This window comes from Macaca nemestrina, chromosome 9 (genome assembly GCF_043159975.1).
Source record: "Macaca nemestrina isolate mMacNem1 chromosome 9, mMacNem.hap1, whole genome shotgun sequence".
Lineage (NCBI taxonomy): Eukaryota > Metazoa > Chordata > Mammalia > Primates > Cercopithecidae > Macaca > Macaca nemestrina.
The window spans coordinates 76,354,552-76,371,608 of NC_092133.1; the positions used below are offsets into that span (position 1 = coordinate 76,354,552).

The 17,057-nt window shown below is 41.7% G+C and overlaps 1 protein-coding gene across 3 annotated transcripts; it reads right to left on the reverse strand.

Moving 5' to 3' along the window:
• Nucleotides 1-907: 907 nt before the first annotated feature.
• Nucleotides 908-16,833, reverse strand: LOC105465939 (DPY30 domain containing 1). 3 transcript variants are annotated; one of them, XM_024787965.2, is made up of 7 exons: nucleotides 16,498-16,831; nucleotides 12,726-12,895; nucleotides 12,174-12,275; nucleotides 7,172-7,264; nucleotides 3,916-3,972; nucleotides 3,288-3,392; nucleotides 908-1,007 (listed from the first exon to the last, which is right to left on the reverse strand). In XM_024787965.2, the coding sequence occupies exons 2-7, from the start codon at nucleotides 12,735-12,737 to the stop codon at nucleotides 978-980; spliced, it is 399 nt and encodes a 132-aa protein (XP_024643733.1). In that variant the 5' UTR covers nucleotides 12,738-12,895; nucleotides 16,498-16,831; the 3' UTR covers nucleotides 908-977. The 3 variants fall into 3 exon arrangements, with proteins under 3 accessions (XP_024643733.1, XP_070925914.1, XP_070925915.1); XM_071069813.1 differs by lacking the exon at nucleotides 16,498-16,831 and adding an exon at nucleotides 16,322-16,462; XM_071069814.1 differs by lacking the exon at nucleotides 12,726-12,895 and having other exon boundaries at nucleotides 16,498-16,833.
• Nucleotides 16,834-17,057: the final 224 nt, after the last annotated feature.

Genomic DNA, 17,057 nt, shown 5'->3' on the forward strand with positions numbered 1-17,057 from the left:
CATTCAATTCACTCTATGTGAACACATCCTGCAATATCCCTAGACTTTCTAAACCCCAAAGAGGAAGACAGGAATCTAGACACCCAGCTGGGCAGAGAGGTGAGGAAGGGAAAGTCCTCATATCTGTTCTTGGCTGTGGAGGAACAAGCTAAGCTGGAGGAAACTCCCCCACCAGGACAGTGATGAAACACTCCTTCCCCCATCCCAACACCATCATATAAGTGTGGCTTAAGTGGTTCTATGAAGCATCAGCTCCCAGCAAACTGGGGAGAGTTCTGCAGTTCACACCCAGGAGGAGATACCACATCTAGAGTATGTTGCACACCCTCCTGAGCCTTGCACAATGGCAGCCTCACTCACTTCTCACAGACCAGCAACTTTCTTTTCTTTTTTTTTTTTTTTTGAGACAGAGTCTCACTCTGTTGCCCAGGCTGCAGTGCAGTTGTACGATCTCAGCTCATGCAACCTTCTCCTGCCTCAGCCTCCTAAGTAGCTGGGATTACAGATGCCCACCACCACGCCCGGCTAATTTTCTTTCGTATTTTTAGTAGAGATGGGGTTTCACCATGTTGACTAGGCTGGTCTCAAACTCCTGACCTCAAATGATCCACCTGCCTCGGCCTCCCAAAGTGCTGGGAGGGATTACAGGTGTGAGCCACCGCTCCCGGCCAGCAGCTTGCCTCTCAGGCAGTCTTGCTCTTGCATAGACGCACATATTAGTTCAGCTCACCTCCCATTTGCCTCTTTTGGTTGCTTCAGCAAACTGTCCTATTTTCCCAATGGAAATGTATAAATAACCAGTTGAACTGAAGGATCCAAAATAATACTTTGAGGCTACTCTTGAAGCCCATTCATAAGCTGTCCTTAGAGGAAAAAAAAAAGTAGAGTTCAAGTTTAAAGGCAAAAAAATACAAATTGGGAAACTCATTATTTGAAATTTGAAACAAACAAAAACATTTATTGCTCTTGGGTTGGTCCTACAAATCTTGATCAATGTTTAATGCAACCTAAAAGCAAAACAAAAAGTAAATATGCCTTAATACAATTAGAACTGTGAAAAGGCACAAGCCAAAGAAATAAAGCTTAGGTAACTTCTATGTGACTACATGAATGAAATTTTTGAGAGTTTCAGATTATTTCAAATGATATGCAAATTGAATATAATCATAAATTATGTTCTCAAAGTAGTTATTGTTCCATCCTTTCTTCTACTTCTCTTACTATGTGTTCTCATCCTTCTCGTAGGCTCCTCTTCCTGTGGCCATCCCTTCAGTGTTGGAATTGCTAATGGTTACTCCCTGAGCCCCCAGGCCTTCACACACTGCACACTCTCCTAGGTACCTTACTCACTCCCCTTGCTTCATTCAGCACATATGCCCATGACTGCTGAATTTATATCTCCGGCCTGGGCCCCTTCCTAACGTCAACTGTTCTTGGCTATTTTCACCTGCATATCTCAGAGCCACCTGAGAGTCAACATCTCTGCAACTGAAGTAATCAGTTTTTAAAAACCTGCTTCCTCTTCTTATGTTCATCAACTCATCAAATGGTAACACTCTTAACTCAGTAGTCCAAGGAAGACATTTAGGCTTCATCCTGACCCTGCCCCGCACTGATCCTGTGAGCCTGTCTTAAATCCACTCAGTTCCCTCCATCTCTGCTGTCTAACCCTAGTCATCTTACATCTGGATCAGTGCAATAACTTCCTAAGCGGTCTCCCTTTTTCCACTCCTGTTCCACACCAATCCTCTCTCCACCTTATAAAACACAGATTGAATCTTTAAGTCCTTTCAGTAACTCCTACCGCACCTAAGTCCAAAATCCCTAAGGCAACATACACGACCCAGTGTGCTCTGCCTTTATCCACCTCTCCAGCTTAAAATCATACCATTTTCCTAGCTCCACGTACCTTAGCCATTAATACTGGACAACTTCAGTCCCTTGAAAGCATCTTGCTGTCTCTATCCTCTGGGCTCATCTCAGGCTAATTCCTTGAACTTCACCTCCTCAGGAAGACTTGTCCAGCCCCGGTCAAGTCTCTCCCTACTCTGTCCCTCAAAGAACCTTCCCCATTGACCCATGTCCCCCAAGGGCAGAAGCCCAATCCATTTTGTTCATTGGCATTTTCTAGCTCCTTGCATAGTGCCAAATCATAGCTGACATTTAATAAAACTTTAAACAATTAACACTGAGTCTGTGCAGCTCCACTTTCTGAACAGCTCTTGAAAATAACATTTACTTCAGGCCATCAACATCTTGTCCCCTAGATTACTACCTCCTAAGCCGTCTCCTGACACCTACTTCTCCATTTTCTTCCCCACACTGTTGCCAGATGGTCTTTGCAAAATGCAGTTCTCATCATATGAGCCTCCACTGCCTTTGGGATAAAATCTAAGCCTCTGAACAGAAATGACAAGTGCTTTCATGGTCTGGCCCCTACTTTCTCCTGGCCTCAGCTCTCACCCCTCCCTGCCTCACTCCCTCTACACTCTCTCCTATCTGGGTCTTCACACCTTCCGTGTTGTCTGCCTGGAGCACTACCCTCGGCCTCCCATGCCGCCAGTGAGTAGCAAATCATTAGCTTCCTTCCCGACTGAGGTTCCTCAACTGTGCTGGCTGTCCCTCCTTGTTAGTGTACATGAATTAAAGTGACCAAAATGTACCCTTCTTCCAGGACAGTCCTGGCTTACATCTGCTGAGCCGGCTCTCATTCTCAAAAGCATACTGGTTTGGACAATAAATTACGTGGTCCCGCTAACCATGACTATTAAATGCTCATCTAATTGTCTGTTTCTTCCCTGACAATAAACTCCACAAGATCAAAGCCATCTGCCTTATTCACCACACCATCAGGCATAGTGCCTGGCATATGGAAGATGTGGTATGTTTGTTAAATAAACAAATGTACTTACATACTGGAGAAGCATGCACTCTCATTAAGGCATTCATTTGGTTCCAGGGTTTGTTACTGAGGACCAAAATCGTGCCCCCTACACCAAATTTAAAGATCGTGTATTTCACAAAATGATTTTAAAACATATTTTGAAGAGGTTTTGAGGTCACAGATACAGAGACATAGATAAGCCAGTGACACACTTCACAAAAGGGCAGAATGCCAATTAGGAATATAATCGGCAACCAGGGAACTGATTTTCTCTGAAGCAAAAGGCCCGTTTGCCAACCAATCCTGGCCTAGCCTCATTTTCCCCAGGCTTTACCTAAGTGAAAAAATCAAAATCAAAAACAAAAACAAAAAAGAGCTTTTTAAAAAACACGCTGATACTGACATCAGAAAACATTGGTTCATCAAGTTCTTCCACTCTGCTCAAGTTAGGTGCTCCATAACGATCGCTGATTTCAGCTAGTGTTTTGCCTGAGTCTAGTGTTGCTTCCTACAATCAAAAAATTGATGTTTACTTTTAAATTATTTCAAAATTAATACATTACTTTTCTTTCAATTTTGATTAAAAATTTTCTGATTTATAACATCAAAATTCAACATAATTAATTAGTGGAATTAACCAATTTCTGTTAATGACAAGAGAATTCTGGTAATGAATTGAGTATCCTAGAATATAAAGCTAGAATTCCGGCAATAAATGCTAAAACTTTTTTTTAAATACCTGCAGAAATTTAAAATAATTGTAAGTAATTATGTGGTAAATAGCTTCAATATCTCAAGAGAGCCTAGTTTTTTAAAATCCAAACACAAACTGAATGTCCAATTTTTACCTACTGTGAGATTTTTCTTCAAAGCACATTATTTGTGACTTGTTATTACCAGAAAATATATATGGACTATCAGTTTTGATAATATACTTGCTAAAAATTTAGCTACTTATGCATCAAAATTAAGCTTAAATTATAGGATACTCAATTCATTTCACATAACATAGAATGACTTTTTCTTCTCACCTCTGAATATAGAGTATCTTCACTCCTAACTAGATTTTCCATATTCATTCTCATCTCCTATAATATATAAAAATTAAGAAAATACTTTGAATATACTTCATTTTGATTTCATATTTCATTTTTGGCATTTTTATTTTTACACAATGCTATGATCAATTTAAAGCAAAAATGCTGTCACTCTGAAAGAGAATGATCTGATTACACATTACAAAACTGCAGATCACAGTCTTATTTAATACTCTATACTAATAGAAGGCAACCATGTTTTATATATAATTAAATAAAACTTTTTAAAAAGTGAAATGGACTGAAACATTTAAACTAAAGCAAAATTATCTGCCAATATAAAAACTGACAAAATAAAAATTATAATAGAACCTTAGAACAAGAGATTTTAAAGAGAAACTACACTTAAGTAGAGTTTTGCACATCATGAGAAAGAAGTAAACACTTCTACAGGAACTAATCTGGCCCAATGCAGAGGGACCTGAGCGATGCCCTCTTTAATACTCTGAGCACTGCAGTAGGAATGTACTGCCAATATGGGAGACCTCTTTCTGAATGTGAAAATATTCTTCTAGCCAGCCAAACCTTGCTATGCCATCTACCTTTTCATTCTAAAGCAGCACGGTGGCCTAACTGACCCTGAGCTGATTGATTTTGGCTGCTACACCACCAGTGATTTCTTGATCATACATATGGTTACCCTAATGATAGGAACATAAACAGCACTGTTTTCCCAAGACCACTCCATTTTCCTGGTAACTTCTTATCCAGCATCCACAAGGCTATATTGGGAACATCCATATTCTTATAGGACCATGTTCCCCCACCACAGAGATGGATATTTGACACAAACTAAGTCAGTCAGAATCCTTCTCCGAGATTCTTTTCTTAACTGAAACTAAAACAAGGCATCCATTCCTCTTGGATGGTAGAAGCCACAACATTCTAAGACTCAGAAGCCATTAAGGCTCATGTTCCCCACCCATGTGTAGCAAAGCAGCCCATAGTGAAAGAGTGAAATTAACAACCAGGGGAACAGCAGAGGGGAGAGCCCTGGTAGCATCTGATTCTCTTGCTCCCAAAGTCTGAAAGGCCCAGTGATACCAAGTCCTTCACAGTTTATTAAACCCTTCCTTCAATCCAGAATCCTTCCAGCAAATTTTCCTTTGCACATGATAGTTTACACTGCGAGTCTGCAGCCATAAGAAAGCCAGGGGAAAGGACAGGAGTGGACTCATTTCTTAGCAATGTGCGAGGGAGTGGTACTTTGCCGGGGAGTACCTATGCTATGGTGAGGGATGATAAGCCTATAGAAATAGGAATTACTAAAGTTATTGTGGCTCTGATCACACAGGCTGCTGATGCCTAGAGATAGTAAAATAACATGAGTGTGGCTCTCTGGAGCCACAAAATAGAGACCAATCCTTCCTATAGACTTTTAAGCACTTTAATGTAGCTATTAGATCACTTTGATTTAAAAGTATTTTAAATTCCTTTATTTTGATCACTGCCTTCTTGATATGTTCCTGTATTTTCTCTTTCAGTTTAGATCCGTGAATCTCTTTCAAAAATTATTTAATTTTTAATTTTTACTGACATATAATAGCTGTACATATTTACAATGTACATGCGATATTTTGATACAAGCATACAATATGTAATGATCAAATCAGGATATTTGAGATATCCATCACCTTAAACATCATGTCTTTGTGAATCTGTTTTTTTTTTGAGACGGAGTCTCGCTCTGTTGCCCAGGCTGGAGTACAGTAGCGAGATCTCAGCTCACTGCAAGCTCCGCCTCCTGCCTCCTGGGTTCACGCCATTCTCCTGCCTCAGCCTCCCGAGTAGCTGGAACTACAGGCGGCCACCACCACGCCCAGCTAATTTTTTTGTATTTTTAGTAGAGATGGGGTTTCACCATGTTAGCTAGGATAGTCTTGATCTCCTGACCTCGTGATCTGCCCACCTTGACCTCCCAAAGTGCTGGGATTACAGGTGTAAGCCACGGTGTCCGGCCCTTTTGTGAATCTTAAAGACAAAGGGGATGCTTGTGTATGTGTGCATACAGGCATATCCCTGTGCTCACACTACGCTCAGACTAAGACAGCATCAGCATCTGTATTTTTTTAAACTATGTATAGGGCTTTTATCCTTTTAAAAAATCTCACTTTTTGATTTAATTCACCATTCATACTTTTGAAATATTGCTTTAATAAATGATTCTCTCATCTAAGCATCAATAAACATAATGAACATTGTCTATAAAACCTGCTTCTTTTTTCAGTTTTAATTATGGAATAAAAAGGGGGAGCGACATTTGATTAAAAGATAGTAGCTATAAATTCAGTCATCTAGAATATTGGTCTATATGACTCATAGCTTTTGGATGCAGGAAATATGGGTCAAACTCGAGACCTGACATGATACAGACACAACCAATGAAGATGGGCTTTCTTGAAATAAGTTACTTTAGGCCGGGTGCGGTGGCCCACATCTGTAATCCTAGCAATTTGGGAGGACAAGGTGGGCAGATTGCCTGAGCTCAGGAGTTCGAGATCAGCTTGGACAATATGGTGAAACCCTGTCTCTACTAAAAATACAAAAAATTACCCAGGCATGGTTGTGCGTGCCTGTAATCCCAGCTACTCAGGAGGCTGAGGCACGAGAATTGCTTGAACCCAGGACGTAGAGGTTGCAGTGAGCCGAGATCACGCCACTGCACTCCAGCCTGGGTGACAGAGTGAGACTCTGTCTCAAAAAAAAAAAAAAAAAAAAAGTTACTGCATAGTTTATTTTAATGAAAGGCATGAAAGTCCATGTATGAACATACTTTAAAATGTAAATTCTTGTTGTTAATACACTAACATAAAGACATAGACTACTGCCTCTGAGATCGGAATACCCTCAATATTCAACATCAGCTAATATAACTAGGAACAGCTAGCTCTTGACTAAAATGTTGAGGGTATCACTATTAGAGAACCCTACTACTCACAGAGAACTTTCACAAACACTTGTATAAGAATCCAGTGAGACATTGCTAATAGTATTATACTGCTAGCTCTAGTTTTGAAACAGGTAAACTGAGACTGAAAAAGGTCATGAGACTTGTTTAGCTTACACAGCTAATATGTGGCATGTCTTCAGACTACAAATCCCATGGTCCTTCTGCCAACAGCTGAAATAAACAGTTTGAAGATTCTAGAGAGTTTTAAATAAAACTGACGTTTATAAAACTTCAAATTACCTTGTCTAATTGTTCTTGAGCTCTCTGTAGTTCTTGTATTCTCTGCCTCTCTTTTTCTTGCATTTCCAACTCCAGCTGCAATGCCAGCTGTTGCTGAATATTCAGAAATATGTCATATTACAGTTAGATTAATTGCAAGATAATTAAGTTTATACCCACCTTCCTTTCAGAAACTTACAATAAATGGTCACATCCAACTAATACTTTAGTTTCTACAAAAGTTTCCTGAAGCATAAAATTTTTTAAAAAGATTTTAATCTTCCTTAATTGCAAATTACAGAAAGCACAATTTGTACAAAATCATTTTCTCTTTTCTTCTTAAAGTAACAAATGAGATTGCAATAACTTTCCAGATAAATTTCTTTAAGCATAGATGGGTCTTCAAATAGCCACACATTGGTTGTAGAAGAGTGAGTGAGAAACTCTTCAGAATATCATCTGATGGCTCATGCCTATAATCCCAGCACTTTGGGAGGCCAAGGTGGGCAGATCATTTGAGGTCAGGAATTTGAGAAGAGCCTGGCCAACATGGTGAAACCCTGTCTCTACTAAAAACACAAAAATTAGCTGTAAAAAAGATTACAGGGTGGCACACGCCTGTAATCTCAGCTACTCGGGAGGCTGAGGCAGGAGAATCGCTTGAACCTGGGAGGTGGAGGCTGCAGTGAGCCACGATTGTGCCATTGCATTCCAGCCTAGGCAACAGAGTAAGACTCCCTCAAAAAAGAAAGAAAAGAAAAGAAAAGAAAAGAAAAGAAAAGAAAAGAAAAAAGGAAGGAAGGAAGGAAGGAAGGAAGGAAGGAAGGAAGGAAGGAAGGAAGGAAGGAAGGAAGGAAGGAAGGAAGGAAGGAAACAAAAGAAAAGAAGAAAAAAGAATATCATCTGAAATCATGACTAACCAACAATATATTTGCTCCCAACTCAGCATATCTGTCACACTAGGCTAGGGTTCAGCAATAAAGCCTGTGGGCCAAAGCCAACCCAACTCCTATTTTTTACAGCTTACAAACAAAGAATGGCTTTTACATTTTTAAATTGAAAAATTTAAAAGAAATAATATTTCATGACATAGGAAAACGGTATGAAATTTAAATTTCAGCATCCTTAACTAAAGCTTTATTGAAACACAGCCATGCCCATTTGTTTACGTATTGTCTATGAGCACTTTTGTGCTGCCACAGCAGAGTGTAGTCGTTGTAACAGAGACCACATGTGGTGCACTCACCACTTTGCCTGGCTGCCCAGCACCCTACAAACCACAGTAACATTATTGTAACAGCAGTGTTTGGAGTACCATGGTATCACTATACTGTGACATTTAAAAAAATTATATCCATTATGTCAAAACAAGAAAGCCAGGGATGGGTGGCTCATTCCTGTAATCCCAGCTACTCAGGAGTGAGGCAGGAGGATTACTTGAAGCCAGGAGTTCAAGACCAGCCTGGGCAGCATAGTGAGAGCCCCATCTCTAAACAAAATTTTGAGATAAAAAAAGAAAACAAGTGAACTTTGAATGTCGCACTTTTTTTTTTTTTTTTTTTTTTTTTTTTGAGACGGAGTCTCACGCTGTTGCCCAGGCTGGAGTGCAGTGGCGCGATCTCGGCTCACTGCAAGCTCCGCCTCCCGGGTTCCCGCCATTCTCCTGCCTCAGCCTCCTGAGTAGCTGGGACTACAGGCGCCCGCCACCGCGCCCGGCTAATTTTTGTATTTTTAGTAGAGACAGGGTTTCACTGTGGTCTCGATCTCCTGACCTTGTGATCCGCCCGCCTCGGCCTCCCAAAGTGCTGGGATTACAGGCTTGAGCCACCGTGCCCGGCCAAATGTCGCACTTTTAAGGCACACTGGAGTGTGTATTATTTTGTCATCAAATTAAATGGCAAAATATGTTTCCCGCTATATAGTGCCACTGTGCTAAAAGAATATAATAAATATCAACATTACCAGACTAAGCACTCATCACAATAGTCCCAGCTCACTGAGCACAAAGGTCAGAAAAATTAGAAAATTTAAAACAGAATTGGCTGGGCATGGTGGCTCACACCTGTAATCCCAGCACATGGGAGGCCTGAAGTCAGGAGTTCGAGATCAGCCTGGCCAACATGGTGAAACCCCATCTCTACTAAAAATATCAAAAAAAAATTAGGCAGGCAGGTGCCTGTAGTCTCAGCCACTTGGGAGGCTGAAGCAAGAGAATCACTTGAACCTGGGAGGCAGAGGTTGCAGTGAGCTGAGATCCCGCCACTGCATTCCAGCTTGAGTGACAGAACGAGACTCTGTCTAAAAAAAAACAAAAACAGAATTATCACAGCAGAATTTCTTTACAACACTTATAAATGAAAATAAGTCTGCAACAAAAGTAGGGTTCCAAGTAGCTCATTTGTTATGCAAGCAAGGAAACATATTTACCAATGGTGAGTGAATTAAAACATGTTTTATTTCAGTGGCCAGAAAAACGTGTCCAAGAAAAAAAAAAAAACTTGTCTAAGATTTTAGCCTTTTGGTGAGAATAGCTGCTCAGAGTTGACACTGGGAGCAACATCAATAGTCAACTAAAAACAAGGCATATGATTCTGCGTGCCTTTCCTTGGCTCCTGATAAGTAGACAGATGTTCCTGACACTGCTCAGTTGTTCATGGAAAGGGTCAATACTGAGTTTGAAGTGCCTGAAAAACCAAACCTCTATGAATAGTCTTTGATATGGTTTGGCTGTGTCCCCATTCAAATCTCAACTTGAATTTTATCTCCCAGAATTCCCAAGTGTTGTGGGAGGGACCCAGAAGGAATCATGGGAGCTGGTCTTCCCTGTGCTATTCTTGTGATAGTGAATAAGTCTCATGAGATCTGATGGGTTTATCAGGGGTTTCCACTTTTGCTTCTTCCTCATTTTCTCTTGCTGCCACCATGTAAAAAGTGCCTTTCGCCTCCCACCATGATTCTGAGACCTCCCCAGCAATATAGAACTGTTAAGTCCAATTAAACCTCTTTTTCTTCCCAGTATTGGGTATGTCTTTATCAGCTGCTTGAAAACGGACTAATACAGTCTTCATGGAACAATTACAGGCAAGAGTATTTTCAAAGTCGTTCCGACACACCAATTCAATACAACCTGCAGTGAAATCTGCTAAGATGTGTTACAGCTGACAGTGATAAAAATATGTGTGGAATAGAAAAAGGCTGAGCTGAACAAATTTACAGAGCTCATGAGAAAATAGAGTGTTTAAAGATAGTAAGTGGTCAGCATATTACTCAACAGCAGCTACTCTGTGAAAGTATCTGAATCTATGATGTGTTATTGAGCCAGCGGTGTCAACTGTGACCTTCATTCACTCTTGTAAACTGGACCATCAGTTCCGTGAATTTTTGTCAGAAACAGAAGCTGGATATATCCTGATGTCCTACCACACAGCAATTCCATGGCTTAACAGTTATATTATGAATTTTTGAGCTCAGGGCCAAGATTTAACTTTTTATTGTGTAAATTGAAGGCGCATATAATGTTTTGATATAGATATACATAGTGAATACTTACCACAGGTAAGCAATTTCAATATCCATCATCTTAGACAGTTACTTTTGTATGGTAAGAGCACCTAAAATCTACTCTTAAAAAATTTCTAGGCCGGGCGCGGTGGCTCAAGCCTGTAATCCCAGCACTCTGGGAGGCCGAGATGGGCAGATCACGAGGTCAGGAGATCGAGACCATCCTGGCTGACACGGTGAAACCCCGTCTCTACCAAAAGGTACAAAAAACTAGCCGGGCGAGGTGGCGGGCGCCTGTAGTCCCAGCTACTCGAGAGACTGAGGCAGGAGAATGGCGTAAACCCGGGAGGCGGAGCTTGCAGTGAGCTGAGATCCGGCCACTGCACTCCAGCCTGGGCGACAGAGCGAGACTCCGTCTCAAAAAAAAAAAAAAAAAAAAAAAAAAATTAAATCAGTCCAGAAGCTACTCTGGAACTTTCCTCTCTCCAGCTTGTACTCCATGACTCATCCCTTCAACAATTCCCTTACCAATATCTTCAGCTCCCTAATCATGCTACCCCAATCCTGCTTCAGTTAAAAGGTCCGCCTGCTCCACTTCTTCACTCAGACATCTGGGCCCAAGTGAAGAGAATCACATAATCACATAACCAAACCAAATGGCACAATTGATCTCCAACTGCTACCAAGTAATGCTAAATTATATCCCTCAACTCTTCTCTTCCATCCTCCAAAGCTGCCATTTCTAACCTTCACCACTCTGCCCATACCTCCTACCTTACACCCTTGTTCTTAGCAGATGATCATGGTGCCTACTTCATAAAGACGACGGAAACTGTTGCATACAGAAGGTGCTTCCACCAACACCATTCTCTCCTTTTTCCGTCGATTATAAGCAAAGAAGTGCCTTCTGCCTGCCTAACCTATGATCTGGGCCCATTTCCTCCATCTCCATGGCAAGCTGACCCTACGAATCATCCACTTTATTTCCTGATGTCATCCACTCACTCCTCCACTACTGTGCTCTTAAACACAAAAGCATCTCTCCTTGCTCTCAAAATCTTGAAAGCACTGCCTACATTTTCCATCTCCCCTGCCTAACTCCACCCACCCCCACCACTCCATCCACACTATTCCCACCAAATTACGGTGGCCTCTGATGAACACTTTTCCATTCAGCAATAGATATGGTTGACCACTCAGATCTCACCAAAACACTCGTTCCCTTTGCCTTCTGTGACAGCATACTCTCTGCATTTTCCTCTTACCTGGAGGTATGGCATCTTTTGTATCAGCAACAGCAGTGTAGAAAGGAATGTGTATGTATGTATACAAGAATGCAGTCAGGAAAACTCATGGCTGCTGCTTCTCCAGCAAAGAAGACACACACATCCATAAAGATGAAGATATTAGGAAGCCATATCTAAGTAACTGGAGATGAGAAGTTTATCAACATTTGGGCTGTGCCACGCTGAGGTTGGCATCGTTAATTCCAGTCCCCTCTGAACTATCCTACTTGCCTCACCTGCTGAAGTAAGAGCTCCTCTGCTTTGAGTCTCTCCATCATTTCCTGCTCCATCAGAGCTAATTCTCTTTCATGCTCCAGCTCGGCCATTTCCTTTTGTCTCTAGCATTGTTTAAAAACAACAGCACATGACTTCTTAGAGAGAAAGCAATTTGTAAAAGCAATCTTGAAAGCATTTAATAGAGACAATTAGGGAAAGGGTTAAACAAATTATAGCCCATCCCTTTAGAAACAATATAATAATTTGGGAAGATATTTTATCTGAATAATGAGCACAATATTAAAGTTATACATTGTGTATGATCACAAATGCATAAACAAATCTATAAATCTATAGAAAAAATACTTCCCATGAAAGGAATTACCTAAAAATCTAAATAGAAGTCTTCTTTGGGTACTGTTTTCTCCTTCCTACTTTCCATGTTGTTCAAGTTTTTGTATAATAAACATTATTTTTATAACAGAAAAATAATAATATTAAAGTTTTTAAAAAGCAGGCAAGTTCGACCAATTTTTTTTCTTCTAATTTTCTAGAAGGAGATTCCTACTTACCAGTTGTTCCATGGTCACATTTTCCTTAAACTTGTAAATCCACAATGCTAAATATTCTATTGGATCCACTGGGCGAACTCTTGCCACTTCTGCAAGACCTTGAGTTAAACATGCCCCAAGGTGCTTTTGAAGATATATTGACTCCGTTTCTAACTCCTAAATAAAAACTCCTAAAAAGTAAGTGTTTTTGCATTACTGCAGGATATCTTCAATAAAGTCACTATAAGACTCAAGTCCAGTGATTTGAACAAAGCCTTACATACACCCTGCCCTCAGTCATGTCCACCTCCTCTTGGGGGTGTCACAAGCAAGCTGGCCCCAGGAAACTTCTAATAGTTTTAGTTTCCAAAAGGACTCCACAGAAGTCACTACAACTAACGTGGTTTCAAAAGTCCTGGAGGACCTCAAGTCCAAGAGTCAGAAAAGAGATATTATCATCATTGATTTCAAGTTTACTTAATGCCAAGTTATGTGGGTCTCATTTAATTCTCACAACATACCTGAAAAATAGGTATCATGATCCCAATGGGAACATAAGCAAGCCCAGGCACAGACAGCATAAGTGCATAGTTCAGGATAACACAGCTGGCAGATGAAGGAGGCAGGGTTTGTACCCACCTCCTGATTCCAAAACCCTAACCCTAAAGACTACACTAAAATGTCCCTCCTAAGCCATGAGAGCCATTTTTACAAAGCATCACAATAGTCCACCTTTTGAAAAAAAAAATCCATAAATTTCCAAGGCCAAAGAATGAAAACTCAGCCTCCAAATAATAACATATGAAGTTCCTCACAATCTGGCCCCAATTTTCTTTTCAGGTTCACCTCCAGACATCATCTCTCTTGGCCCCAGCACACCCTGGGCTCTAACTCCATGGACATCCTGCCATTCCGATGACCACCCCTTGCACATTTCCATCTCCATGACTCTTGTACATGATGATCCCTCATTCTCCTCTCTCTCTCTCAAAAGATCTCCTCCCCTGCAAGGTAGAGAATCATTTCTTATTCCCTGAGCTTTCCCAGGCAACCCAAAGAAGTTCCTCTTGCTGCAAGCAGCTTACATAGCATTTACCACACTATCATAGAGAATTACACTATCTCTGTGTGTGTGTGTCTGTCTTCCCACTAGAAGACAAACTCCTCTAGCTGCTTGAAGAGTGTTTTAATCACAGGGCTGACACAGCTGTTTCTCCATGGTGGCAAGGGAATGAATTTCTCCACTCTCCCAGTTATGTCCTACTCCTTCCAGTTATGAAGATAAACAGGAATAATCATAGACCAGATTGTTTTTAAAACAGAAAAGGAAAAACGCAGCAACCAATCTCTTTCAGGTGCTTTGGAAAAATTGATCACCCTCAGATTACCCTTAATATTTTAAGAAATCCAGACTCTCCTGATAGTCTGATGAAATGTAATCAATTGTTCAACAAATGTATAATGAATATTTGCTGGGTGCAATGGCTCACACCTGTAATCCTAGCACTTTGGGAGGCTGAGGTTGGAGGATCGCCTGAGGTCAGGAGTTCGAGACCAGCCTGGCCATAGTGGTGAATGCTGTCTCTACTAAAAATACAAAATTATCCAGGTATGGTGGCACATGCCTGTAATCCCAGCTACCAGGAAGGCTGAGGCAGGAGAATCACTTGAACCCGGGAGGCAGAGGTTGCAGTGAGCTGAGATTGTGCCATTGCACTCCAGCCTGGGCAACAAGAGTGAAACTTCATCTCAAACAAACAAACAAACAAAAATACCTGTTATAGGTCAGGCACCATGATAGGTACTGGGAATACAAAACTATTGTGGCTTGAATGTCTGTGTCCCCAAAAATCCGTATGTTGAAATCCTAACTCCCAATGTGATGGTATTAGGAGCCTTTGGGAAGTGATTAGATCATTAGTGTGGAGCCCTCATGCATGGGATTAATGCCCTTATAAACAGAGACGGGAGAGCTTGCTCTCACTCTCTGCCATCTGAGAATAAAACTAGAAGACAGCCACCTGCACACCAGGCAGAGGGTCCTCACCAGACACCAGAAATGCCAATGCCTTGATTTTGGACTTTCCAGCCTCCAGAATGATGAGAAATAAATGTGTACTGTTTTTAAGCCACCCAGTGTTGGTAATTTGCTATAGCAGCCCAAACTAAAACAAAAACAGTCTCTGCCTTCATGGAGCTTACAGATGAGAAGGGAAGATAAATATTTAAATCAATAAATATGAAATTGAAGTTAAAATAAGTACTATGAGACCAGAGGAGAGGAGGAGCTGATCAAGTCAGGAAAGTAAAAAAAAAAAAAAAAAAAAAAAAAGCTTCTCTGGGGGTGACATTTGAGCTAAGCTCACATTTACCCAAAAAGAAAAAAAAAAAAAAACAGTAAAATTAACATGACAAAGAAGAGAAGGAAGAGTCTTCTAGGTATGAGGAAAGGCCCTGATATAAGAATGAGCATGGCAATTATAGGGGATAGAATGCCACTGTGTCTAAACCTGTCCCTGGACAAATGCACCTAGCATTTTGCATAAAAGTTCAGAGACACTGACATCTGGGGGTCCGTCCATAACCCCCAATTTTTATTCTATGGAAAAATTCAGTGTCTCTGAAATTTTATGCATAACCATGCGCATATGCCATATGACAGTGGTGGGAAGGCAAAATGGTGTAACTCCTATGGAGGAGAATTTGACAACATCTAGAAAATCACATATGCATTCACCCTTTGACTCATCAATCTTGCTTCTTGGATCCTATCTCAAAGATATAGTTGCAAAAATATGAAATGGCATATGCACACAGGTATTTGCAGCATTATTTACAATAGTCACACTGAAGCACCATCTAAATGTTCATCAAATTGGGGATTAATAAGAGCAACACAATGGATTATTATGCAGATGTACAAGAGAATGAAGAAACTAAAGAGTGATCTCTAAGACACAAAATAAAGAAAACAAGGTGCTGAAATTGTATATGGTCCTTCATCTTTTGCATTAGCAACAGCAGTGAGGAAAGGAATATGTGTATACATAAACATAGTCATAAAAACTCTAAAAACTGAAAACAAACTGGCACTAATGAACCTAATTCCAAATCAGGTTGATATTGGTGTCTTAACCACACAGAGAAAAGAATTATTACAAATGACTTTGGAACACAGTATCTTCACTGTATTTCTTCAGTAGGATGTATCTGAAAGACCAAAACGCTACAAAGACATGTCAAAGTCATTTGAAGTAAAAAAAAAAAAAAAGGGAACAGACTCCTATTACTGCTCCAGAAAGATAAAATGTGGGAAGGTAGGAAGGGGGCCATTATCCCCAAAGAGAAAACTTCTGGCCTACCAGTGGGGCCAAGTCAGGGGAGGCTCTGTCTCGGATTTCTGGGCATATCAGTGGGACCCAGGCAAGGCCTGTCAACTCCCTTAGCATATTCCTGTCCGTGAAACGAGGATAATACCCATCTCTCCTGTGGTAACCAATGTTATTTTTCATATACACCAATAGGCATCTTGGCTCAACATAAGAAAGCCGTTTCCCACAGAAACAGCTGCCTACAGCCTGAAGAAGGTGCCACAGAGATGGAAGGAGGTTCCTTACCCACACCTGGGAGACAGCCAGCCGACTGGGCAGGGGCACCCGGGCAGGGGTGCCAGACTTCTCAACTAAAAACCCAGCTCGCCCAGGTGACTCTGAATTTCAGATAAACAACGAATAACTTTGCGTGATACTATATTTGTACTGAAAAGTAACTCGTTTATCTGAAATTCAGTTACCTGCGCATGCAGTACAGTATTGCATCTGGCAACCTCCCGGGGCGCTCGATGTGGTTTTCCCACCCGGGAGTCTGGAAGAGTCTCCCGCAGCCCGCAGGAGACAGAGACGCAGCGCTCCCGGCTCAGGACGAGCAGGAGAAGGAGAGCCGGCTGCTCTCGGGAGCCCCAGGCGCAAAGCGGCCTCCTTCCGCCTCAGGTGAGTCCTGCTCGACGCCCAAGGTCCAACGGTCAGAACCGCCTCTGCCCGCCGGACCCAGCGAAGCTAGAGGAACTAATCTCAAAAACAGTTCGGGCCTTCCCGGTGCGCACACCCGACACACGCGCCCGCTAGCCACCCGGGAGCCGCGTCCCGTTGCCAGGCAACGAGAGCGCGCGCCTCAGGAGCCCGTGTAGGTGAGCAGAGGGCGCGCAGTGGGCGGTGGAGGTGGAACGCGCAGCAGAAAGGGGGGGCCGTGGGGGGTCGCGCTGCAGGGAGGAGGGGGCGTGCAGGAGCAGTAGCGCACCGCTGAGTAGAGGGTCCGCGGCCGAATGGAGGGGGCGTGCAGGGGTAGGAGCGCGCG